General features: G+C 42.8%; 2 protein-coding genes across 2 annotated transcripts; one reads left to right on the top strand and one right to left on the bottom strand.

Moving 5' to 3' along the window:
- Positions 1–49: 49 nt before the first annotated feature.
- On the bottom strand, positions 50–3,571 carry LOC128762362 (ATP synthase subunit alpha, mitochondrial-like). The gene is made up of 11 exons (XM_053870570.1): positions 3,414–3,571; positions 2,901–2,976; positions 2,241–2,410; positions 1,908–2,081; positions 1,666–1,832; positions 1,295–1,595; positions 999–1,223; positions 816–923; positions 547–691; positions 328–478; positions 50–254 (listed from the first exon to the last, which is right to left on the bottom strand). Exons 1-11 carry the CDS (start codon positions 3,471–3,473, stop codon positions 176–178), a joined length of 1,656 nt encoding a protein of 551 aa, XP_053726545.1. The 5' UTR covers positions 3,474–3,571; the 3' UTR covers positions 50–175.
- A 618-nt stretch (positions 3,572–4,189) lies between these two features.
- LOC128762992 (phospholipid-transporting ATPase ID-like) lies at positions 4,190–25,694 on the top strand. Its single transcript, XM_053871661.1, has 28 exons — positions 4,190–4,395; positions 12,387–12,468; positions 12,610–12,668; positions 13,480–13,593; positions 14,075–14,173; positions 15,481–15,542; positions 16,012–16,084; positions 16,246–16,316; positions 16,605–16,687; positions 16,755–16,913; positions 18,910–18,998; positions 19,132–19,325; positions 19,382–19,590; positions 20,051–20,094; positions 20,544–20,709; positions 20,786–20,974; positions 21,050–21,165; positions 21,265–21,429; positions 21,508–21,619; positions 21,797–21,902; positions 21,970–22,111; positions 22,184–22,367; positions 22,466–22,689; positions 22,857–22,940; positions 23,276–23,521; positions 23,590–23,728; positions 23,808–23,938; positions 24,016–25,694. Exons 2-28 carry the CDS (start codon positions 12,426–12,428, stop codon positions 24,343–24,345), a joined length of 3,633 nt encoding a protein of 1,210 aa, XP_053727636.1. The 5' UTR covers positions 4,190–4,395; positions 12,387–12,425; the 3' UTR covers positions 24,346–25,694.
- Positions 25,695–26,060: the final 366 nt, after the last annotated feature.

Here is a 26,060-nt window from a genome sequence, read left to right as displayed (position 1 = left end):
AAAAAAGTTGTGGAATAAGTTAAAGAGCAATTAGGACTATTTTACATCCTTGGAGGTTGTAAAATTTTATTGGGACAAATCTGTACATGGAGGTTTCGGCCTTCAGTGTGTTCACAAATAGACGCATCACGGGAGACGAACAGGAGGCTCACTGAAGATTAACAAGTGCTGGCCTTCACTCAAAGCTGGACAGGAAGTTGAGTACAATCTGCTTCAGTTTGGCGTCCGACGCTTCTGAGATCTTGCCATCAGCTCTGAAATGCAAAAGGTAGAGAGTTAACTCTTTCCTTGTCAGAACACGCAAGGTCCGTTTTGCAAAGTACTCACTTGATTGCAGCGAGCAGGTCCTGGTGCTGGCTGAGAATGTGCTGCAGGAAGGCTTTCTCGAACTTTGTGATCTTGCTGGGCTCCATCTTGTCCAGGTGACCTCTGACACCGGCGTAGATGACCGTTACCTGCTCCTCAATGGCCATGGGGGCTGCAGGAAGAGGTGACGTGCATTAGACCTCTGCTAAAGGGGGCTCAAGTGAATCCAGCATCACTTACAGTACTGTCCTTGTTTGAGCAGCTCTGTGAGCCTGACGCCTCTGTTCAGCAGCTGCTGGGTGGCAGCGTCCAAGTCGGAACCAAACTGGGCAAAAGCAGCCACTTCACGGTACTGAGCCAACTCCAGCTTCATGGTACCGGCCACCTGTCAAAGAGTTTGGTGCCATCAGAATCATCTACAAGCAGGTCGGCAGACCATCCGATGTTGAAAGCTGGAATGCCTTTTAAATCTCTCAGCTCAAGAGAACACATTTGGGAATAGAGCCCACCTGCTTCATGGCTCTGGTCTGGGCAGCAGAACCGACTCTGGACACAGACAGACCCACGTTGATAGCAGGGCGGATACCCTTGTAGAACAGCTCAGTCTCCAAGAAGATCTATCAGTGGGTTAAAAAGAAAATAAAATATGTAAAATCGATTCAGTGACTACTGATGCGCAGAGAAGCAAGTACCTGTCCATCTGTGATGGAGATGACATTGGTGGGGATGTAGGCAGACACATCTCCAGCCTGGGTTTCAATGACAGGAAGAGCAGTGAGGGAGCCGCCTCCAAAGTTGTCGTTCATCTTGGCAGCTCTCTCCAGCAGACGGGAGTGCAGGTAGAACACATCACCGGGGTAGGCCTCACGACCAGGAGGACGACGCAGCAGCAGAGACATCTGACGGTAGGCCACAGCCTGCACAGGAAAACAAGCACCACTTCAAAACACCCTCCTCTTCTCACGGTTCCTCAGCCACCAGTTCCTACCTGCTTGGACAGATCATCATAGATGATCAGAGCATGCTTGCCGTTGTCTCTGAAGTACTCTCCCATGGAGCAGCCAGAGTAGGGGGCCAGGTACTGCAGAGGAGCCGCATCGGAGGCGGTGGCAGACACCACGATGGTGTACTTCATGGCATCGGCATCAGTCAGCCTCTTCACCAGCTGAGCCACGGTGGATCTCTTCTGGCCGATAGCCACGTAGATACAGTACAGCTTCTTCTTCTCATCAGTTCCCTCGTTGAAGCGCTTCTGGTTGATGATCGTGTCAATAGCGATGGCGGTTTTGCTGCACGGAGAAATTTTGTTTAAAAACTCCTTTCAAGTTTACAAGCTAGAAGTCACAGCATGACGCTCACCCAGTCTGCCTGTCGCCGATGATCAGCTCACGCTGGCCTCTACCGATGGGCACCAGACTGTCAACAGCCTTGATACCCGTCTGCATAGGCTCCCTCACAGAAATACGGGGGATGATACCAGGAGCCTTCAGACCCACACGCCTTCGGGTTTTAGAACCCAGGGGACCCTGTTAAAAACAACGATCCACTTCCATCATACAAAAGCAAAAGCAGTTTTATCATCCACAAGAGGTTTATCCAACCTTTCCGTCGATGGCATTTCCCAGAGCGTCCACTACACGGCCCAGCAGTTCTTCCCCAACAGGAACATCCACAATGGCTCCGGTTCTCTTGACAATATCTCCCTCCTTGATCAGTTTGTCATTACCGAACACCACAACACCAACATTGTCAGGCTCCAAGTTCAGAGACATGCCCTGCAGGAGAAGATAGAATGAGTATCAAAATGCTTACCGGACACAGGTAACATCCCAGATTACCCAAAAATATTTTAATTTCCCCCAACACCTGGTCATTTTAATTAGGAGCCATATTCATATCTGTATGGTTGGATGTGGAAACCTGTGTTAACGTACCTTCAGTCCAGAGGAAAATTCCACCATCTCCTCTGCCTGGACATTTCTCAGGCCGTACACTCTGGCAATACCATCACCAATGGACAGCACACGACCAGTCTCCTCCAGGTCAGCTGAAGTGTCAGCTCCCAAGATCTTCTCCTCCAGAATTGAGGAGACCTCAGCTGTGCCTGTCAGGAAACGCCATTGTGGACATCAATTAAAAATGTCAGGAGTCACTGTATCGACCCATTTAAGTCCGAAAGAAAGACAATTTGAAACGTAACGAAGACGTTAAGATGTGGTAATTCACAACCTTTGCAATATCATAATTACAGGCTACAGCAGCAGTCAGGATACTATAAACTTCAAACATTAGAATGTTTACATTATTAAAAATAGAACAGACTGACATCTGAGTATTCATCTGTACAACACTCAACATAAATTTGTTACATTTCTTTTCTATATTTATTTGTGGCATATTATTGTTTAAATGAGATTTTGAGATGATTTAGGTGGCATGTGAACAGTTTTGAATGCCTCTGAATGCAAGCTTGTATCTATCTCAGTTGGCAAAGAGCTGTACGGGCTTTAAAACTTCAGTGTCATCCATGACCTCCAGAAACAAATGCAAAAGTCGAAGGCTTTCTAGTCAGCGCTCATGTTTTGCTCTGTCACCTGTCTTCTGCAGCCATGGTCTGTGTGTGTGGAGGTGGTTGACCCCGATGCAAGCGGCCGGCAGAGTCTTCGACACCTGGAGTCAAGACAAACGTTCACAAGAGGCATGGTTATTACACATAAACACCTTGATTGTTTAGCATGAGACATTTTAATAACTCAGAGTGTTAAACTAGTTAGAATTGGGACGCAGACGTGCCGTTAGGTTTCCTGACCTTCAAGCGTGGTTGAATGAGCAACTAGCGCTTAGCTTGGTGCTAACTATAGCTTACCTCTGCGCATAACAACGACCTTATGCAAGAGGACATTACACCAAAACGAACAAATTTAACAGTCCTTATTAAAAAAAAACAGAAAATCGTCGATATTAACTATTTAAAGTGTTGCTACAAGCATATGACAGGCCAGCTAACGGCCTTAATAGGAAACGTCACCGTCCACGAACTCAAAGTTGGAATGAAATTCATGCAAAAGCAAGCAGACTAAAAAAATACCAAGTTGTTTAATACGTACAAAAGCGGCTCTCCTGGGCAGAGCTCTCGCCAGAGCAGAAGCAACTCTAACAGATAACATGTTGTCGGGTTTGTCCTCCACCAGCAGCCGCTGCGACCTGCTTCAGAGTAATGGCTGAATGAAGTCTTCTTCTATTTATGTGCCACCGCAATCCACTCACGTAGCGGAAAACACTGACGCCTGCTGGTGTGGAGGGCTGCCGGCGGACGACAACAAGGTTATACGGGTTACAAAAAGAAACATAAAAAATGTTTGTAATTCAAAATAAAATAAAGAGGCACTTAAATTAACAGTACTACATGTATTTAACAAAAACAACTTGGAATGCAATGTGCTTGGCGAATCCGAAACTTTAAAATATACCATAAAAATAAGTCATACAACGAATTCTGATCATTTAAAAAACATAACGAGCAGTCACATTAAAATATAATAAATATATTTGATCTGAAAATATTCAAATTTACTGTGCATTACGGCAAATTGGTTGCGAGGTACCAGCACTCTGCGTCTCAACCACCAGGGTCCACCACTGAGCTGTGACAGCGAAATTACATTTACATTAAAATGTAACGCAGGTTTTTGAAATGATATGTGAACATTTGTAATTGATAATAACTCATTATATACATTTATAATGTACCCAACTTGTCTAAATGAAACCGCGCACTTTATTCGACAACAAAATAAATAACTGTAAACGCGTTCACATAACTTTTACCATTAACCACTCACATCAAAATACGTTTAGAATGAGTGAAGTTTGGCTGTCAGAGAGCGATCCGTGCACAGAATTGGATGTTGGTGGGAGGAGGACCAGCGGAAATAGAGGAGGGGACTGATAGCATGAGAGAGAGAGAGAGAGAGAGAAAGAAAGGGGGAGACAGAAGGAAAACATTACTCGCTTCTTTTCTTCTCCGAGTTTGAGGACTTTTCCTGGTTATCTGGCCAGATATCCTACTGCAGCCCAAGAACAGCCACGGTAAGGCTTCAGACTCTACTTTCCTGTGGTTGTATTAACGTGAAATGTGGGGATAAACGGTGGAAGAAAGTGGCTGCATGCAAAAGTGATGTATCGTTCCGTTTGTCAGACTGTAACAGTGACTCATAGAAAAGAGGTTTGCAGTGAGATAAGTGTCGTCTCAACGAGTTTGTGTGGTGTTTCACTTTGATAAAGTTGTTCTGTTTTATTTCGAGAGTCTTTCTAAACACGCCCACAGTTAATGGTGATTTGTCCCTCAGCCAACTCTTAAATTAGTTCTTTTAATGTGAATGTTTCGTCTGTGACGTCAGCAGTGATTAATGAAGGAATACTGTAAACCCACGTATCCACATCGTGCAGATAATATCAGTGAAAATAGTCCTTTATTTGTCCCACATTAGATACATCTGTCTGTTACTATATAACTGAATATAAAGGAGTCGTACCACTGTCCAAAACGAAATAACACCAATGTTCTTATTCTTTTGAAATCAAACTATGGACTGATGGGATGAAGCAAAACATCACGGTGTGTTGCCTACATCAGGTAACAACTGTCCAGTAACTAAAGAGCGACTGATCCAACTCATGAAACCTAACTTCATATTCCGGTTCCTGTAAGCCTCAACAGATGTCTAAACATGCAGTCCATATCAGCATGAAGCAAGCACCTCAAAATCGGAGGCCATGATACTCTGCCGTGAGTTATCGAGAGTACAAGAGCAGAAGTCTCTGTCTTGGAAGGAGACGTTATCTAAAGAATGAGCAGAAGTGGTGAACTGAAGTAGCAAGAGTAGTTTTTTTGAGTTTGCTTTCCCACGCAGACCAAAACTTAAGGTGCATGTCAAAGCATTTGTATACACTACTTTAATTATCTGTTGCTCATAGGTATCATTGGGGTGTTGGAGCATATCCCACTTAGGTCGGCAGCCTCTGTCAAGACAACCACCCACACACGACAGCAGTTTTAGATTCCAAGATTCACTTCCACCCGCCGTTTCATATTGAGCAATGACCAGATTACCAGTAAGGATGCAGTTGCAACTGTTATGGACTCTTGTATGGCCCACACACAGTGTACACTGAGGGTTCGTATGTGCATATGCTCCAGTGGTTGACCAAGGTAAACGCTCTTCTTTTTTAGCGTGATGTTATTGATATTAGAGTAAATGCAGTAATAACATGCGGAAGCTTGGTGATTGAAAATAACCGCGCTGTGTTGCTGTGTAGATGAAGAAGAAATTGGAAGAAGAAACAGAAATGACGACAATGTTTGTTGAACAGCTCAGTGACTAACATTATTAATGGTATTTTTCAAATGAGGGAGAGAAGTAAACAGACAATAATCCACAGTGAACTGAACACAGGCCTGAATGATGTCAGTGTCTTAACTATGCGACTCTCACTTTTAAATATGTCTGTCTGTTTAAATATGATTTTCACCTTACGGTCAATTAAAATGTTGCCGTTTGATCAGGTAAGTTGAGAGGAGATGCCTTTGGTTCCTGAGAGGTCAGGTGAATAATTAAAAGCGGGATTGTTCGGGTGTCATGGTGCGGCACCAGGTGATGACAGACATTGTTGTATTGTGTCATAATTGATCTGCTGTTCCCCTTCTGGCTTTATACACCTCCGTCTTATTAGACGCTTTGAACAGGATCTGACTGAACTTGACGTTTTTCCTTCTGACTAATTGTTTTCTCTTTTTTTTGTTAACTTTTTGGGCATTGTTTGTAAAGCATAATTGGCAAGTTCACATTTTTCTTTATTCCTGGTTTTGTATCTTTAAGTCTGACGGCGCTAAAATACTGGGACCATGGGGTCACTCACATGATTCAAGGGAGAAATTGCTTTGGAAAACCCCTGGTCAGATTGTCTTGCCCTGTGTTGCTGACTTGCAACTGCAACACAACCCTCCAGGCAGAGGCTAGCAGTGACAATCATAACTGCTCCATTGATCACTTCAGAAATGGGGCAGAATGATGTCAGACAATAATTTAATGAGGATTTATTTTGACAAATATTGCCATTTGCATGCAGTTTTTAATTCATTAAACACTTGCAATAAATCATTGGATACTAGGGCCAACAAAAATGTGATACAATCAACAATGGGGCTGCAACTACTGACTATTTTGGTAGTGGACTAGTCACAGACTACGACATGCATGGGTTGAAGAACTCACCAACATGGCTGACTATAGTGTTGTAAATACAGTAAAATGTTGTAAAGACTTGTGCAGTTGAATGCTGCTTTGGAACTTTTTCAATTTTAATTTCTCAAAATTTGTGAGAGGAATGAGTTTTTTTGTGAACTGGTCCCATACTTTCAACATTTTGGGTCAGGATGGTCCTCCGTTTACTGTGGATTGTGCTAAGGGAACGATGACATCACGACTATTGGACCTGTCAATGACTAATTTAATAGTTGATTATAGTCAGCTATGTCGACTAGGTGTTGCAGCCCTTATCAACTTCCATTTAAAGACTTCTTTATTAAAGACTTCTGAATGACAGGACGACCTGTTACGATGGATGAAGATTCACACATTGATATGAAACCTTAATTCACTGAAGGATGTTGCAAACATGCAGTATAACTATCATGAACTTAAACAATATCATGGAAAGGTACAGAGCTCTGCAGAACATGACGCATTAATCTAAACCCAACCCTGGTCGAACTGTTGAGGAACATCCTTGGTTCCATGGATGCAGTCAGAAAATGATGTCAATCATTAATCCTTAAGGCCCATGATGTCGGGAGGTTGTTTGGTTAACCTGTTTCCAGGTTGGAAACAAACGTGAAATGCAATTGGTGACTTATAAGTGTCAAAGCAGCTCCCGTGTTTTACCAAACACAAAAACTGAGGACTGTGGTCTCAGCCTGGAGTCCAGGACATGACTATTCAATTGAATATAGCAGGAGTTGATACAGTGACTTAGTTTTAAATCATCTGAATCACAGATAAATATGTGGCACACATTGTTTTGCTTTTATATTAGAAGAATACTTCAGTCAATTTGAACCAAACAAAAGATATAAAAGAGCTGTTCAAAATAGATCTATGAAGCTATTTCCTTGTTGTGGGGAAATGTGCTAATCAATCAATTTAAACTTGTACACATTAACACACATTAATGGCTAAAAACAGTGACGAGAAAGAATACAGTCACGTTTTTGCATTGTGGAACTGACACCCAAAGGTTTCCTTAGACTGGAGCGTTCACGCTGACAGGGTGACGGTAGTGATGTGTAGTCCTCGCGGCTTCCTGCCTTCCTTTTGTACAAACCTCAAAGTTGAAGACTGCGGGGCATGAGTCATGTGACTCATATCTGAACACTGGCTATGTTCACCTGCCCCCTTGTGTCTCAAAGTTAGCCCAAACACAGTTGTTATCTCAAAAGCATTATTGATGTGAAGCCATGTAAATAAATATTTATGATATATCAAAGGTAATTCACATTGAACAGTTAGCATAAACCATCAGTGACATTTACCTCATGTATGAGCGCCTCGCTCTATTTTCATTTATAAAAACGCTTTCCAGTGTTTGTTACCTTTTGTCCGCCGGACTGAATTTTCTGCTCTCCGGTCTTTTGTGGTTCATATGCCAAAATATTTCTTCTCTTGAGGCAAATCCTGTTTCCTCACAGAGGTCGCATTTGATTTCTGTTGAGATCCACAGCTTCAACCCTAAAGTCATTGTGGTCAATGCTCTGTTGGTGTGGCTGAAATATGATGTACTGGAAGTTGTGGTACTTAATTATATGCTTGTTTTTCCCCTTTAAGGGCAAATAAAAAACCTCCATGTATCATTATATTTCCTGTGTATTAGTTTATACATTTTACTGTGACTGTCAATAGCTATGGGGGAAGAAAAACAGACACAAGGATGGCTAGAGAAAGAAAATGAAGACATAAAGAAAGACCAAGTTTTATTTAGAATTTTAATCATAATGAATGAAGTACAGCATCATTTTGTAATTCTGTGGTGGCCTCATGAGGGCTGCATAAGTAGAAGCAAAGGGCCGCATGAGGCCCCCAGGCCGCACATTGCCCAGGTCAGGCGTAAGCCCTAGATCCAAACTGAGCTCCACTTGCTTTATGGAAATCTGTAAGTCACCCCAGCAAACACTCCTTAAATGTTATTTAACTGAAGAAATATGTCTCATTAGTTCAGCATTTCTTTGACCATGTTCTGGAACACGATAAGAACATCCTGATCCAAAAATGAAGGGGAGCGACCTCTGAAGCAAAAGATGAAATTTGTGCGAAATAAAGCTGCTTTTAGAGCAATGTTAGAGTCACGGTTCACGCTTGTTATATTTATTTTTTAGCCAGTCTCATTGACTGACAACTTATTGTAAACTTATTGTTAACTAAACTACACTTACTGTATCATCACTTTAGTCTTAGGCATGGTTGTAGTGTGGAGTTTTCCTGTGCTCTGGGCTAATATTAGCGCCTCTTCTTATGATAGAATGAGGACCTGTTGACTGAGATACTCCAGAAAATGGATCCTGATGATGATATAATACTCAGCATTCCTGGGAAGCCACACTAGGAATTTCTGCATTTGTGTTTAGACCATCAGCTCAAGTATGGTCTCTAGATGGCAACCCCATGAGAAAAAAAGAACGTTTTAGTATTTTCGTCAATCACCTCCATCCCCTGGAAATGTAAAAAATGCTGGCAGACACGCCGTCTTCGAGTTCCTTCTGTGTTTACTGTCAGATAACACGCACACTGGGGGAGAAACAGCAGCTGTCCACACAGACTTATCACAGACCAAAACTGAACCAGTTTCACAGAGACAGTTCCATCCATGCTTTGTTGCCAGTGTTTTAGACTTTGAATGTGTCTAAAAAATTTTAAGAGTTGTTATATTGTATCAGTGGTCCAAAATTTTACTCAATGTTATTTGTTCGTCATGTTTGTAGAGAAATGATGCACCGTCTTTTGTTCCTCCTGCAAAGCCAAAATGTGGTTCAAAAAGCAACAGAATGGACAGAATTTTCACTGTGTCAGAGGAGCATCACAGGTGGGATGGCATCACGGTGAAAAGTCCAAATGTTTCCTGACTTTTCACGTCTCTAGGTCCATCGACATGGTTGAAAATGTGTTGCATGAGAGTGTGTGAGAAATCTCAAATGCGTGAGGGTTGTAAATGTTAATGATGCTTTTCTATTCACAAGAATGTGGTTTTTCATTGATATAGCCATTGTGTCACCTGCTGGACACCATAACAAAAAGCCCATTCAGTTGATTCCACGCAGGCAGGACGCACACAATGTGGAGAAGGTTCTTAATTTCACCGCCAGAGTGGTCTGTTTTGATAAAGGACCACTGTTGAGTTGAGAAACTAGAGATCACTGATTGGACAAGCTGCCCATTCTTCATCTCAACCTCTGACCTCTCGAGTCAGTCACAGGTGACTGTAACGCTGAGGTCGAGTTGCACTCTATTGTTTGCATGAAATAATGTTATTCCAGTGTCGAGTTTAAATGTTGAAGTCACTCAGGCAAAGCCTGTGGTGTCCTCAGAAAGTATACCGTGACTTGAATCGGCTCCAACCACAGCGGGTGACCACGCCCACTGTGGCTTCTTGAAAACCATATGGCGCTTGTAGACCCTGAAAACAGACTGACCTGGTTTGTTTCAGTTAGGTTGCGGTTTGGTGTTTTGTATTTCGGAGTGTGAAATATTGCTCCTAGTTTTTGCATCTTCATTCAGCGAGCCTGAGATTACTCACCTGCCGGGACGCTGTTGTGGACTAATGCCTTGTTGGTGCTTGATGAAGATGCACTGTGTATGGTTGGGATGTCTGGGAACAATCCTGTGAGAAGCTCGGAAAGAGAGCGCTATCACAACTGTCTTCTTCACCAGCATGCTAAATTTAAAACACAAGACATTTTCCCACAATGGCTGTCGCCGAATTTTGGATAAACTTTGGATAGTCACAATATTTTCCATGACCAAGAGCGACTAAACATCATTTAAAGGGTGCTCCATTTAAGCTTGTTAAACCCCTTCATGGATTTTACGTGTCACTTTTTCCTTCTGCCCATCGAGGAGACGCCCCTTGCTGTCGGGTCACTCTGAGTGTGTCTGGTTAATTTAGCGGGGCTGAATGAATAAGTGGATTGTTTGCGTTGGATTCTTTTCAGGGAGTTTTATGCTTGGCACTTACAAATAGGTGGGTAAAAGTGTGGCGTCACTATGTACACACTCAAGCAGAGAGGAGAACAATCAACCAGTCAAAACAAACCCTGTCTGAGTGGAGTGTTAGGGTATCAAGCATGTCAACCCCTGAACTAAAAATATACTTGATTGGGATATGGTCTGGATTGACCATATGACATGTGGTAATGACTAATGACCAGCATGAGTGGTTAACAGTTGGACTCTCCTTGCATGTGAGGAGGGAAATGACTACTTGTAAAATGACAAAGCAACACCACTTATGGTAAACGTGGTTCCTTAAACTTGTAGTGGTAGTTGTAATGTAACTGTTGCGAGATTAAAAATCATGTTTCTTCCCTCCCCCACCCCCAATGTACTCAGCAAATTCATTTATTCTAACAATTTGTTCTGTACTGTTGAATGCGTTAACCTGGTCCATGAGTAGCGTTTTCCTCATTTGAAAGTCATATCTGTTTTTTATCTTGTCATACCTATACATAGCTTCCTCATATGCTGGTGTCATGGGGGGGCTGGATCTCTCTTGAAGTCTCGACACAAGTCAGCTTGAGTTGTTGATATATTGTGGCTTCTGTGCTGCTTGTGGTTTGTAATGTGAAGTTATAGAAGTTATAGTCCATTGGAAACTGTGGGGGACTGAACTGTACATCTGTAGGCACCTGCTTATTCCTTGTTTCAGTGCAATCCTGTATTTCCTCTTCAAATTCTCATCCACAGAGACAATTCAGTCTCAAGTCAATAAAGGTCCTTTGTCTATGAAGCCATCGACTTAACCTCAAAATCTCATCCACCATTGAGGAGATTGGATTCAGTTTGGTGTGGAGGCATTTCGAGTGTCTCTTGCATGGTTGCATGAACACTGTGGACATGGTTAAGTGGAGCCAGTCAGTCAAGGTTGATCGAACAGGATGGTGTTTGACTTCTGTTGTGGCGAAGTGCCACAGTCGTTGAGGAGGGGGAGGTGACATCGCTTTTATTCTTTTCGTCAAAACCTTCTTCCTGTGACTAGTTGGGCATTTGAGCTTGAACTAGAATAAGACCTGGGATTTAAGTCAATCAAAATTGTGACACAAATACAAACACATGAGCTTTGAGCGTTCCAGCTCTGGTCTTAATGTGTGGTTTAATTACATTCCGTGAGGCGCTTTCTCAGCATGTTTCCTATGTTCTTTTACGCGGTCACACACATACACACTCTGTCTTTCAAAGTATTAATAGTACAGAAGCATTTCAGACCTTCAGCACTCATGACAACCATGATTCAAATTTCCTCTCGCATCTCTCTCACTTTCGTTATCAAGTCATCAAGGACGTTTGGCTGTTTGGTGGCTGTGAGAATGTGTCACTGATTTATGTGATGTTCACTGGCTAATTCGTCTTGAATAACTTCTGCACCCCCTCTGTACCAGGGGTGTCAAACTCCATCACCCCATGAGCCGAAATGTTAAACACCATCCGAGTTGTGGGCCAAACAAAGTGTGTATTTTTGAACAGTTAAATGGTGACTAGATTAGAGACTCTTCTCGAAGACGAAAGATACATTCTTTTATTTAAAATCTCTGCTAAAGAGAAAACAGCCTGACAAAATCTGTGTGGGTCATGATCACATACATTTGCACTTTAAATTGCATTAAATTTTAGATTTTAATCTCATGCGGGCCACACATAATGACTTACCAGGCTGGATTTGGCCCCCCGCCCTGGAGTTTGTCACCTGTGTCCTATCGAAACTAACCCTTTCACTTAAGCCAAAAATAAACCCATCTGTCTCGCTCTTCTTTTCAGGCCGATATGATAGACAGATAACAGAGAAGGAAAGGAAATATGTCTTTCTTTGGTCTCGATTTCGTCAAGAAGAAAGAAAGGGGTGAGTGTGGATTAACAACTAAACTGAATCGTGCTTTTATTTTGTACTGTATCATGATGGCCAAAAGTCAATATGATGACATTTTGGCACGCATTTATGTGGGGTTATATCTCTAACTTGATGTGTTATTTTCATGAACAGAGGTGGAGAGAAAACTGCGGGCCAATGACCGAGAGTACAACCTGTCTTTCAAATACGCTGTGAGTACGAAACTGAAGATTTCATCTTGTATATTAATGCTAACAGACCTGGTGTGCATTGAATACAAAGTCATTTCTGAGGCCAGTTATTGGAGACTGTCTGAAGGCCGACCCTGGGTAGCCACAACACGTTACCTCACCCCTGACTGACATACACGTTGGTTATCTGGAGCCACTCCGGATGAGGAAGTCTGCAAAAGTTGAAAAAGGAATTCCCGTTGAAATTGTGTCACTGGTGCCAGATTGAGGTCACTGCTACCTGTCAGTGAATACATGTTGATTCGATTTAACTGATTCATTGTCAAGTCACTGCCAGCAACCCTTCCTCAGAGAGGTTAAAAATGTGTTGGACTTGATAGTTTGGGCTCTGTATTGTTTATAGGATTGAAATGTGGATTCTGGACTCATGTTTTGGGCTTGTGATCCTGATCTGACCAAATTCAAAGTACTTTCATCAAACGTGGACCATCTGAAGTAGTGTTGTTCTTAGTGAGACTTCTGTTATTCGATAAAAGAGAACCTTTTCAGACAAAAAGACTGAATCATAATGCAAATGTTTATAACTATTTCCTCCATCTGCTAGTTTGTTTAAACATTTATATACAAAGAAGTGGGTGGGTGGCTGTGTTGTTGAAGGGCGATAAAGTGACACTGGAGTCCAGCTGGTCAGCCTGATAGGACCGAGCTTCCAGTGGAGGGAAGCTCGGCCCTATTGGGCTTCTTTCATTGGTGTAAACTCACAATAAACTTGGGCCCGGTTGCAGGACCGATGAGCAACCTGGCTGAATTGACAAATATCATTTGGTTTCAGACAAACGCCATCAAGACCTCCAAGTACAACGTGTTCACCTTTCTTCCCCTCAACCTTTTCGAGCAGTTCCAGCGGATCGCGAATGCCTACTTCCTGTTCCTGCTGGTGCTCCAGGTGAGGAAGCACACCTGTTGAACACGTGCAGACGTTTCAGTGGTCAGTTGAATTCAATTCAATGTATCCAGTAAGAGCTATAAATGATCCAATGACACACATTTTTGACACATCACCTGTTTTACTGTGGTTCAGAGAGAGCCCACTGTATGTGAACAAGCTTCACACGCTTTCTGGTAAGCTTGGCTTACACAATCCTACAGCTCTCAAGACAGCAGCAAAAACAAGGAAGTTGAACTTCACAAACAGGATGTTGCTGTCATGTTGAAATTCGGTATTCAACCTTTCTACTGTCAATGACAGCTTCCCAGAATCAGTTATAAGTGTTACTACAACACAACACAGCGCTTATGAAACTCACTTCTTCTGAAAAATATTACAATTTAATTGAAATTTTTATTTGAACAGGAATCTGTTTTACACATCTATTGTCTTATTTGAAATGAATTCATATTTTCCTCCTTAACCATGGTGTCTTCAGGTGATACCTCAGATTTCGTCTCTTTCCTGGTTCACCACAGTCGTCCCTCTGGTCCTCGTGCTGACGGTAACTGCTGCTAAGGATGCCACTGATGACATTGTGAGTCCTTAATGTAATTGTACGCTCAAGATATAAGATGATGATTCAATAACTGATTTGAATCATCATCATTCAACCTTTTATCTTATGTATCATCATTATGATCTGACATCATACTCTTTGTGCTGTTTTCTGTACTTCATTTTTCTTCTTATTTATTTATTTTTTATTTTTTTCTATTTATATTCTCTAGTTTTATCCATTTAAAAATATTTCCACCTAAATTGTGTTCCATTTTTCTCTCTTCAGGAATCAAATCCCACACTCTGAGACAGTAGCTTCACATCAAAGCAGAAATTTTATTTTTTTCATTTCAAAGTTATAGCAAGCTAAAGTTTGCCAAATGGCTGCATCGCTGCCATCACCCTGTTTTTAGGATCACAAACGCCAATCACTGAAGCATTCATAGCGTCTGAAACAAAGCTGTTTATTGCTAAAAAAAAAAAAAAACTGGGTCACATTATTGCACGTAGTCAGTGTGACAGCAAAACCACATGGGAACATGCACACTCAGGTCTGATCCCCCGACCTCTATTTACCTTTTCATACGTGAAATATTCTCTCTACTCAGTTCCTTTTCATTGAAGACAATGTTTATTTCTCATGCACATGCCATGTTTTGAATTCAGAGATAGTCATTTGTTGTATTTTTGCATCTCTTTGGAGATTGGTTTTCAGTTGTTCGTGTCAGTGTGTGTGAGACTGAGTGTGATCATCGGCTCGGCACGAGTGCCGGGTGTTATATTGACTGTCATCACCTCCTCAGCCACTGTATTTCAAATCATCCATTTACCGCTCTACTTTTCATTCCCCCGTTCCTTTAAGTTGAGCTTTTGTAGCCGTTGTTTTTCAGTGTTCAAGTTTAAGTATGTTTCATTAAAGAACTCACTTTGGCGACAGCAGCAATATAGTTAGCAGCAGTTAGAAAGTTACTCTGTGAAGCCTGTAAGCGGCTCTGTTCACAGGGAGTGGCGAGTCAAGAGGTTGGACGTCATGATGTCGGTATATTTTTAGAACTAAGAAATGGTTGAACATAGATCTAAAACACCGACTCCATCAGTTCATCTCAATAACACTGTTGATAACTCTTAAACCATTGGTGATCCCCTTTAGAAAATTTGATGGAGGCTTGCCAGAATTGGGTTTTTATGTTGTCCAAAACATTTCTGTTCACGGTGTCTCGTATCACTCAAGAGGTGGTCATTGGTTCAATGTTTGCAAAGGACAGTGAAATATGCTTGAAGTCTGATGCCGACGTATGAAAAAACGTATGGCAACAATGACAATTAGTCCGTTTGGTGTTCCAGAATCGACACAGGAGCGACAATCAAGTCAACAACCGAAAAGTTGAAGTTCTCATCAATAGAAAGTAAGTTTGACTAAACCCTGTTGAGGTCGTGGCTTGTTGAACAGTGACTTTCTCGAACATGGCTTAAATATTTCCAAGGGTTTGCGCTGTCACAATAATCCAAACAAACACAGTGGTCATCCTGCAGGTGCTTCCTGTTTCTCTCAATGATCAGGATGTTATTAGATCAGATTAGACTGCCTTTATTCTCAGTATATTCAGGAATAGATCCAGGAAACCTGCATGCTTGTTCTGTTCTTCGGATGTTTTGCAATTACAGAAATGCAAATTGTTGTAACTAACTGATGATTTGTGTCAACAATTGTATTTGTTACTGAGCAGTGTTATATGCATGGTTAGTATTTCAATGAAGCCGAAGATGCTCTTCTTTCCTATCTGGTCTCTGTCAGGGATTGTATAGGACTCACACCCTTTCACCATCTAGCTACGTTCACACATTGCCATTATTTCACACTCTCTCTGTCTTTAGACTGCAGAATGAGAAATGGATGAACGTTCAGGTGGGAGACATCATCAAGCTGGAAAACAACCAGTTTGTCACCGTGAGTGAGCTAATGAAGTTTATTTTTAATAAGTATAGTGAACCTAGATGAGCTTCGGTTCGGTGTTCGGTCCGTAGCTGTAGGCAGGATGTGAAGCTTTGGCCAATGTGGGAGGCGGAAATTCTACCTCAGACTCGTCAACGCTTCCTCCTCTTCCACAGGCCGACCTCCTCCTGCTGTCCAGCAGTGAACCTCTCAACCTGGTCTACATTGAGACGGCAGAGCTGGACGGGTAAGACTGTTCCTTAAATTATGGATAACAGCAGCATCCATCGACACAGCTACTCTGAGAATAGTCAGCAACCATGACATACCAAGGAAGTGGTCATAATGTTATGACTGAACATTTTACAATCCTCCTTGACTGTTAGTCAAGGAGGATTGTTTTTAGTTTAATCCCAATAGGTTGTTACTTCAACAATATGCTTGCCGTATTAATGACTTTTGTACTGTCAATTTGAAGTATTTACTTCAAGATAAATCACTCCTGTGTCATCTAAGTCTTCCTCCTCTTCTTCAGTGAAACCAACCTGAAGGTGAGGCAGGCGCTGACAGTGACCGGAGACCTCGGCGGTGAGATTGAGAAGCTTGCAGACTTCAATGGTGAGTCCGTGTTTGTATTGAGACTGGCGTGTGTTTGGACGGATCTCACAGCTGTTCTGAACTTCAGGTGAGGTCCACTGTGAGCCGCCCAACAACAGGCTGGACCGCTTCTCAGGAACACTCTCGTATGCTGGTCAGAAGTACTCACTGGACAATGAGAAGATCTTACTGCGAGGCTGCACGCTGAGGAACACTGAGTGGTGCTTCGGACTGGTGCTTTTTGGAGGTGACAGTGCTCCGCAATGTAGATAATATTTATCACTGAAGAAATGTGCGGCAACTGTTTTCTGAAGTGAAGACTGACATCTATAACTTAGACACCACAACTGCTGTATGACCTACTCAACTGTGGGTCTTTTACAAAGTACTCCTCATCTTCTCTCCATGTCCTTTTGATGCCACCTTCTTCATCAGGTTTATTGAGTCCAACTGTTGAAGAATACAAATGACACATGGGCCTCAACACACAACACCTCTGACACCATAGAGAGCCATCCTAGAATAAATACACTGGTCAGATAATGAAAGTAATGGATAGATATGACTGTATAATATTCAATTTTAACAGTGGCAGTTACATGAAAAGTAAAGTAATGTAAGAAAATGTGTTTTTTTTAATAATGGCAGGAAGGTAGAGACAGCTACTGGGGTTGGACAAAATAATGGAAACACCTCAAAGCTCTTTAAGGTGTTTCCATTATTTTGTCCAACCCCTGTAGCTTGCATTATACTGCAATAACTGAGTGATAAATTGGCGGTAAGTCATGTTACTATGAGGGAGAGAATCATAAAAAGGAAGAAAACTTTTTTGGGGGAAATTCCTTTAATGTCGTCCAAAAAAGACATGTCTTTTTTTAGTATTTTGTCCTTCAGTTAAGAGATTGATAACTACAAACAACGTGAATCAGTGAAGTGTTTCAGTCATAAAATAAATAAAACACGAGTATGGCAGTCACATCCTGTGGTGTGGGCTGCATCCAACAGTGACTAAGTGACTAAAAAGTTAACCATAACACTGTGGGGTCAGTGATGATGTCACTGGTTAAACGTTTGCAACAGACGGTAAAAAGCATTCTAGATAAACGTCTCTCCTGAAGTCAGATTTTCATTCTCATTCCTATGATAACAGAAAGCATGGTCTGGACTCTGTCACTTGATAGTGATTTCTTAGAATCATTAGAATTTATAAAATGTGTGCTGGGAGTCCCCCTGAAACACCTACTGCACAAATGAGAGTGAGAGACTTTGTGACGTTTAAGATAGATGTGATACCCAATTTCCATATATCAAATGTGGAGGTTGTACTGTCTGTTTTGGTTTCTCCATGCATGTGTGGTTTTTCTCTGGGCACTCCAGTTTCCTCCCTCAGTCCATAGTACTGTACATACATGGTGGCTTGTTCTTATGTGTGTGCATGACTGTTAGTATGACCGACTTGTTCAGGGTGTCCTCTGCCTCTCACCCAAGCACCTGGGGTGGACTGGAGTCATGAATTAGCAAAGTAGAATTAAGTGAGATGTGACCTGGTATCATCTGTGTGTCAGGGGTCAGATGTTACTGAGACAAATCCCATCCACGTAGTCTGCTGGACAAAACCAAAAATCACATGTTGACCAGATGGTCAGACCCGCCCTTAAGGATAGCTGTGTGAGTGAAGAGTTCATCTATTGTAACAATAGTAACCGTGTTATTCCTGATATGAGCTGCTTTGGAGTGTTGGGACAGATAGAACTTAAAAGTGTGGATGATTATAAAGGTGAACAAATGTGGCGAGGTCACTAAGTAGCATCTTTATAGATGTGTTGCCATGATGACAGACACAATTATCATTGTCAAGGTGAAGGTGAGCTGCGACAGGCCACCATGGTGTTTCGCAAAAAACAGTACAAAATACGTACATACATAACAAATTTGTATTTATTTGTTACAATTGATCAGTGGTATTTTAATAATATACCAAAACAAAATGAAGACAAATGTTTAAGTTTATAAAAAGTTTTCTCTTTTATAAAAGTATTTTGCTGTAGGCAACTGAGATGTAGAAATACATAACAGAAGTATTGCATTCCTTTCGTCTGCACGGTTTTGGTCTCATAACTTCCACTTGGATTTCAGTCTTGAATACTTGTCAGCTGAGAATTCATGGCGTGACAGTGTTTTTCTTGCATTAGTTCATGGAATTCAGCAAAGTGTTTAAAGTGCTCTTTCTTTTGGCCTCTCAGGTCCAGAAACTAAGTTGATGCAGAACTGTGGGAGGAGCACGTTCAAGAGGACCAGTGTGGACCGGCTGATGAACGTCCTCGTCCTCTTTGTGAGACATTTTCTCACTCTTTAATCAGTTTATAAAGTACTGGGATGTTGTTCTGGCTTTCTGCTTGTGTGTCTCATGTCTGTTTCACGGTCCACTAATTCCATGTTAAATTATGTCGTGATTCCTCCTGAAGATTTTTGGGTTCCTGGCCTTCATGTGCACCATCCTGGCCATCGGAAACTACCTCTGGGAGCTGAAGGAGGGGTCAGAGTTCACCGTCTTCCTACCGAGGCAGGACAGAGAAGAAGCCGGCTTCTCTGCCTTCCTCACCTTCTGGTCCTACGTCATCATCCTCAACACTGTGGTGCCCATCTCGCTCTACGTGAGGTAGGACCGGCTTTCCTTCTGCACAACACACATCTGAGACAGACCTGTGTGTGCAGCGTGGAGATCATCCGACTGGGCAACAGCTTCTACATCGAGTGGGACAGGAGGATGTACCACGCTCCTAATGACACACCAGCCGAGGCTCGGACCACCACTCTGAATGAAGAACTGGGCCAGATTAAATACGTGTTCAGTGACAAAACCGGCACGCTGACCCAGAATATCATGACCTTCAATAAATGCTCCATCAATGGCAAAATCTACGGTGAGAAGGACGATGCTCGTGTAAAAACACTGCGAGATTATCGCAACTGTAACGGAATACATTCTTATCTGTAACCATCTCAGTCTTATATTTAAGCTAGGGATGGGACTGTGTAAAAATATATCAAATTTATTGCAGGTTTGATCATTTATTCATAGCGATGAATCACATTTTTATATTTGACAGCGGAAGGATCCAATTAAAGTTGAATCTGTTCCCATACATTAAGGAGGAAATGGCCCAGTGATGTCTTGGTTAAAACGTCACATTGTAGAAAGCAACTGTACATGCAATTTTAATGATTTATTTATATAATTATTTATTCAGCCCCAGCCACCCATCTGTGGTTTCCAACATTTTTTCTAGTTTTATATGGCTAAATAATTCAAGTTGTGGTTTGTTGAGGGACACTTGTGATTCCATTTCATTTATTTACATTCACTTGCTTTTACTGTTTCAGGCGACGTGTTCGACCACACTGGCCAAAGACTTGAAGTCAATGAGGTGAGTTATATCAACGTCACATCCCCATCCCCATCAATATGTCCCCTAATGATGTAAGCCTGTGGTTCCTGGATCTACTTGTGAAGACATGAAGAGTAGAGAAGTTAACCCTTTGGGCGCCAAAGTCGGAGACGAATAGCAGTGGAGGTGGAAGTGGTGTTCATGGTCCCACCGTAAACAACTGCGATGATGCCAAACCATCATCATCATTGTTGCTTCAGAGATAAGGAAGATTTGTTCTATTTCACAGTCTGCCTTCTATACACGTTTTCAAGATGCAGCCTTTTGATGTCTTGATATCCAAGTGGAATATGTCATTGAAAAACCTCTGGCATGCAAAGAGTTAAGATTGAGGGGGCTGACTTTTTGACGACCTCTATATTGGTGTAGGTGATCAATTGTGTTAACTTCTGCTCGCCTGTCTGATGTTTGACCTATCCTTCTCTCAGCATACGGAGACAGTGGATTTCTCCTTCAATCCTCTGGCGGACCCTCGATTCTCCTTCTATGATCACGCCCTGGTGGAGGCAGTCAAGCTGGAGAACCCAGAAGTCCACGCTTTCTTCCGACTGTTGGCTCTCTGCCACACCGTCATGGCTGAAGAAAAAAAGGAAGGTCAGTGACAGGACTCGCCTGAAAGCGTTTGTACTCATGGTAACAATGAAGAATGATCTGTATCTTTTTGTTGTAGGCGAACTTTTCTACCAGGCTCAGTCTCCAGACGAGGGAGCGTTGGTCACGGCTGCCAGAAACTTTGGCTTTGTTTTCCGCTCCCGGACTCCAGATAGCGTTTCTATTGTGGAGATGGGGAAACAGCGCAGCTATGAGCTCCTGGCCATCCTGGATTTCAACAATGTCCGCAAGAGAATGTCAGTCATTGGTGAGTTGTTATGTTAGTCAGCTGGTCCAGGTTTCAATTTTTATCACTTTAGTGAACACGTTGAAATGTTCACAGTGCGGAGTCCGGAGGGAAAGTTGTCTCTGTACTGTAAAGGAGCCGACACCATCGTCTACGAGAGACTTCACCAGTCATGTAGCAAACTTATGGATGTCACCACAGAGCACTTGAACGTCAGTTCTGATGTTTCTTACTTTTAATTCTTCACATTTGAAATGGTTTCTTAATATATTTTAGGAAGCTAATGACAGTGTCTTTATTGTGTGTGACAGGAGTTTGCAGGCGAAGGTCTACGGACTCTGGCGTTGGCCTACAAAGATCTGGACGAAGATTACTTTAAACAGTGGAATCAGCGCCACCATGAGGCCAGCACATCCCTGGAGGACCGTGAGAACAAACTGGACCAGTTGTATGAGGAGATCGAGAAAGACCTGCTGGTATGAAACATAACAACTCTCCATAAAATATGAAAACCTTCCGTTCATCACTCTCCGTGCTCTGAATGTTCATCTCAGCTGCTCGGGGCAACTGCGATAGAAGACAAGCTCCAAGACGGAGTCCCTCAGACCATTGAGCAGCTTTCAAAGGCCGACATCAAAATCTGGGTTCTGACTGGTGACAAGCAAGGTACATCATATTGGATCTAGTGTTTGAGGACAGGTCAGAGTTAGCTTCTTTATCTCAGATCCAGACTCAACATAAGTGAGAGAAAATGTGATCGTGCATGAAGTGGGAACACATGATGCTAAAGGCCGTCTAGTGCTTTCCATTTTGTTGCTCAGTATTTGGACAAATTGTGTGCAGAGACGGCAGAAAACATCGGCTACTCCTGCAACTTACTTCGTGAAGAGATGAACGAGGTTTTCATCGTGTCTGGGAACTCGCCAGAGGAAGTCGAGCAGGAGCTGAGGTTAGTGGAGGAGAAGAACTCAATAACTGGAGAGAGAAGAAGAAATGTGACGCTCTTCTTGTTGCAGAAACGCACGATCGCTCATGAAACCGAATGCCGCAGAGGACTCTGTGTTCCTGCCAGACGGTGTCCTGGGTAAAGGAGCGATGATGCTGTCGGACGAAGCGGCGAATGGGGACTACGGCCTGGTCATCAGTGGACACAGCCTGGTCAGAACTGACTCTTCAGAAGAGTCGCATGGTAATGAATGAAAGTTAACTCCTCTCCATGTTGTCTGGCAGGCGTACGCTCTGGAGCGCGGCTTGGAGCTGGAGTTCCTGCAGACGGCATGCATGTGTAAGGCGGTGATCTGCTGCCGGGTCACGCCGCTGCAGAAGGCTCAGGTGGTGGAGCTTGTCAAGAAGTACAAGCAGGCAGTCACTCTGGCCATCGGAGATGGCGCCAACGACGTCAGCATGATCAAAGGTGAACTCCACGTCAGCCACTTTGCCAATACACTCAGGGAGTTCACCTCTTCAGTTGTGATGAAAACTGGGCTCTGGACTTGTTTTCCCTCTCTACAGTGGCTCACATCGGCGTGGGCATCTCTGGTCAGGAGGGCATGCAGGCTGTCCTATCCAGCGACTACTCTTTCGCCCAGTTCCGCTTCCTGCAGCGCCTCCTGCTGGTGCATGGGCGCTGGTCCTACCTGCGCATGTGCAAGTTCCTGCGCTATTTCTTCTACAAGAACTTCACCTTCACCTTTGTCCATTTTTGGTACGCTTTCTTCTGCGGCTTCTCTGCACAGGTGAGACAAACTCATATGCATCTCAGGTTGGGTTGCTGCATATAATCAAAGGCTAAGAGGACCATTTATGCGGAATGTTATTGTTTATCACATAAAAATGAAATCTGAAGGTGAAAGTAGAAGTCGAAAAAGCCCCAAATAATATTTTGTGTGCGTGTCTTTTCCAGACGGTTTATGACGAGTGGTTCATCACACTTTACAACCTGGTGTACACAGCGTTGCCAGTGCTGGGGATGAGCCTGTTCGATCAGGTGAACGTCTCAATTTAGGAGTGAATTTTAATTCTACTGTGGCGTACAGTTTTGGAACACCCTTAAAATTTGATGTAATCTCAAATATTATCATGGACATTTGTCGGAAAATCGTTTCTGTGTTGCAAGTGTGGCTGCGTTCTACAGACAAACAAATTCAAATTCCATTTTTTAGTTTACATCGAAAACTAACAAACTAAAAAATAATCAAATCAATATTTAATAGTCCTTCCATTAGCACACTGTAGAATGCAAGGGGTGTTGGGAAACTATTGAGCTGGTGAATTGAGTGTGAAGGGCAGGAAGTGTTGACTCTCCCTCCCCGTGGTGGTCAGGATGTGAACGACGTGTGGAGTTTCCAGCACCCCCAGCTTTACGTTCCAGGCCAACTGAACCGCTACTTCAGTAAAACCACCTTCTTCAAGTGTGCACTCCACAGCTGCTACAGCTCCCTCGTCCTCTTCTTCATCCCGTACGCGGCAGTCCATGACACAGTGAGGGGCGACGGGAGGGAGGTGGCTGACTACCAGTCCTTCGCCCTGCTCACACAGACCTGCCTGCTCTTTGCAGTCACCATTCAGGTGAAGGATGGGCTCGATCGAAGGAAACCTACCCATGACAGCAACTTGACATCACTGTGTCTTTGTAGCTGGGTCTGGAGATGACCTACTGGACTGCCGTCAACACCATCTTTGTGTTGGGGAGTCTGCTCATGTACTTTGCCGTCACCTTCACCATGTACAGTAACGGCTTGTTCCTCACTCTGCCTGCAGCGTTTCCCTTTGTTGGTGAGTGTTACTGAAGCTTGGCAGCATTCAATGTTGTTACACTTTCACTTTCATCATGACGTCCCCAATTTTCATTTAGGAACGGCGAGGAATTCTCTGCACCAGCCCAACATCTGGCTGACCATCGTCATCACCTCCATCTTGTGTGTCCTCCCTGTGGTCACTTACCGCTTCCTGCTGCTACAGCTGTGTCCGACTATTAACGACAAGGTGCCTGCGGAGTCCCCACCATTCTCACCAGCGTCTTTTTGAAAAAAAAACATGACAGTTGTGTCTCTTATCTCCAGGTCATGTTCAAGGTGCGACAGGCCAAAGCGTCTCCTCCCCCTCCCCCGCGTCGCACACGCATCCGCCGCACCAGCTCACGTCGATCCGGATATGCCTTCTCTCACGCTCAGGGTTATGGAGACCTGGTGACCTCCAGACGCTTCCTCCGACGCCCGGCGGTGTACCGCGCCTCAGGGTTCACCAACATGGGTCGCAGCACCTCGGGATTCAGCCCCATGGGACGCTCAGCAGGGTACAGCCCCACAGGTCGCCTGCAGAACATCAAAGTCCCAGAGGTGGAGGTGACTTCGCTGCAAATGTTCAGAACCCTCAGCGACCCTGCTCTCTGACCCGTCACTGCCTGTCATTTTTGAGCGATTTCAAGTGTCATGTTTACAGACGAATGGGCTTTTCCAGATCTTGGAATCCACTGCAGCGTTCGTGCTAAAGGGAACACCAGTGAACCAATGAGGAGTGGTGTGGACCAAAAGTGTCTTTTTAAACTGTTTCTTCACGTAAAGAAAATCTCACCTCGCCGATGTTCTTTTTACCTACACTAAAGTGTCGAGCTGTTACTCAGCAGATCAAAACAGTGGCATTGCTGTGGCTGGAATCAATAAAATTCTCAACATACACAGATAAAACCTTATATTAAATAACTTTACATTATGTAATTCTATCTGTTTTATAACACATGAGACTAAAATAAATAAACATTTATTCCGTGACTTTAAACATGACATAAATAATAGAAAAAATCCTAGCTTGTCTATTAATCTGCCATTTTTAAGCTGTTAAAGATTTTGAAATCATCATCACTATTTCTCATCAATACGTGTAAATGAACTGGCATTCAACCCACAACTCTGGCCAGCTTTGACAATCCATCGAAGAAAGAATGTACGTTATAATTAAGAAGTTTCAGCTTGATTTGAGTCGTGATGTTCGAATTTCTAACTTGAAATATGCCTGTTATTTATGTGTGTTTCTTTAAGCGCTACTTGTCAACATGAAAAGACCATTCAGCTGTTTTGTAGACAGTGGGATGAAACCAGCACAAGATTCTTAGGACAAGATGTGACATGAGAAATTGGGAAAATGTCTCTAAACTTTCATGTTAATGCTGAAAAAAATACAGAGGAAAGAGTCTCTGTGGTCCCTTTTCCAATGTGGCCTGGTCAGTTATTTATTATATGTAAAGTCGACGTTCAACCACTTAAAAATGGACCTGTGTACGTTTCTATGCAGTTGATGCTTCATTGTAGTGAGCTTTTCTTGTGAGTCTTTCACTTTCCAGTTCAGTGAATGGACACTTGGAGTTGACTGACAGCCTGGTTGGCCTCAGGGTCGTCACCTTCAACTGAGAGCTGAAACTTCCTGCTATGCCCTTGCACTTTCAATGTCCTTTTTCTGGAACAATGCGTAAAAATATCTTGGTTTTATTTCACGTCTGGGGATTTTTGTGACACATTTGAGCTACAAACCCATTTGTTTCTTTTTTGCTGCATGTGCACAAATGTTTTATCTCTTCGCTCTGTCCTGGTACTCTCAAAGAACGTATTATTTATCAATGTTTTGTAATCGTTGATTATGTCAGTCTGGCCATTGAATGTGGATTTTGAGAAGACAAATGTTTTTTAAGTGGTTGGTAATATTTTTATATGCTTTTTTACCCTTTAATTCAAATTAAAAATCTGAAATGATGAATGGATTCCCTCTTCTGTTCAGCTTTGCAGCGTTTATTTTAAGAGTTTGCTGTTGATTTGAAAATGAAAATCCATATTCGTATTCATCTAGTTCAGCATCTGCGTTTGAACAAGTAAAACCTCAACTCCACGCCTGAATAAAATCTGAACGTTGTTATTTAAACAGTCTTATCAAATTTTTCAAACCACGACAGCGTGTGTGTGCGGTCTCTCGCCTGCAGGTGGTGCAATTGTTGTCGAAACCGCGCGCACCCCTTTGTCAGTCAGTTTCATTCGCTCAACCTGCATATTCATTTTTGCGTCTAACATTTTGTAATGTTAGATCATTTAATATAAGAAATAAATGTATATTGGCATGT

The sequence above is a fragment of the Synchiropus splendidus genome, chromosome 7 (assembly GCF_027744825.2).
Source record: "Synchiropus splendidus isolate RoL2022-P1 chromosome 7, RoL_Sspl_1.0, whole genome shotgun sequence".
NCBI lineage: Eukaryota > Metazoa > Chordata > Actinopteri > Syngnathiformes > Callionymidae > Synchiropus > Synchiropus splendidus.
Note: the sequence above shows the minus strand (reverse complement) of the source record. Positions and strands in the feature narration are given on the sequence as shown.

Bases quoted from the DNA above. Each gene is read 5' to 3' on its own strand.
- LOC128762992 (XM_053871661.1), top strand. From the start codon at position 12,426: ATGTCTTTCTTTGGTCTCGATTTCGTCAAGAAGAAAGAAAGGG. The intron at 19,326-19,381 runs GTAGGACCGGCT...CTGTGTGTGCAG, and splicing joins CCCATCTCGCTCTACGTGAG to CGTGGAGATCATCCGACTGG. The intron at 19,591-20,050 runs GTGAGAAGGACG...TTACTGTTTCAG, and splicing joins CATCAATGGCAAAATCTACG to GCGACGTGTTCGACCACACT.
- LOC128762362 (XM_053870570.1), bottom strand. From the start codon at position 3,473: ATGTTATCTGTTAGAGTTGCTTCTGCTCTGGCGAGAGCTCTGCCCAGG. The intron at 2,977-3,413 runs GTACGTATTAAA...TCTTGACTCCAG, and splicing joins TGCCCAGGAGAGCCGCTTTT to GTGTCGAAGACTCTGCCGGC. The intron at 924-998 runs GTACTTGCTTCT...ACCCACTGATAG, and splicing joins TCTCCATCACAGATGGACAG to ATCTTCTTGGAGACTGAGCT.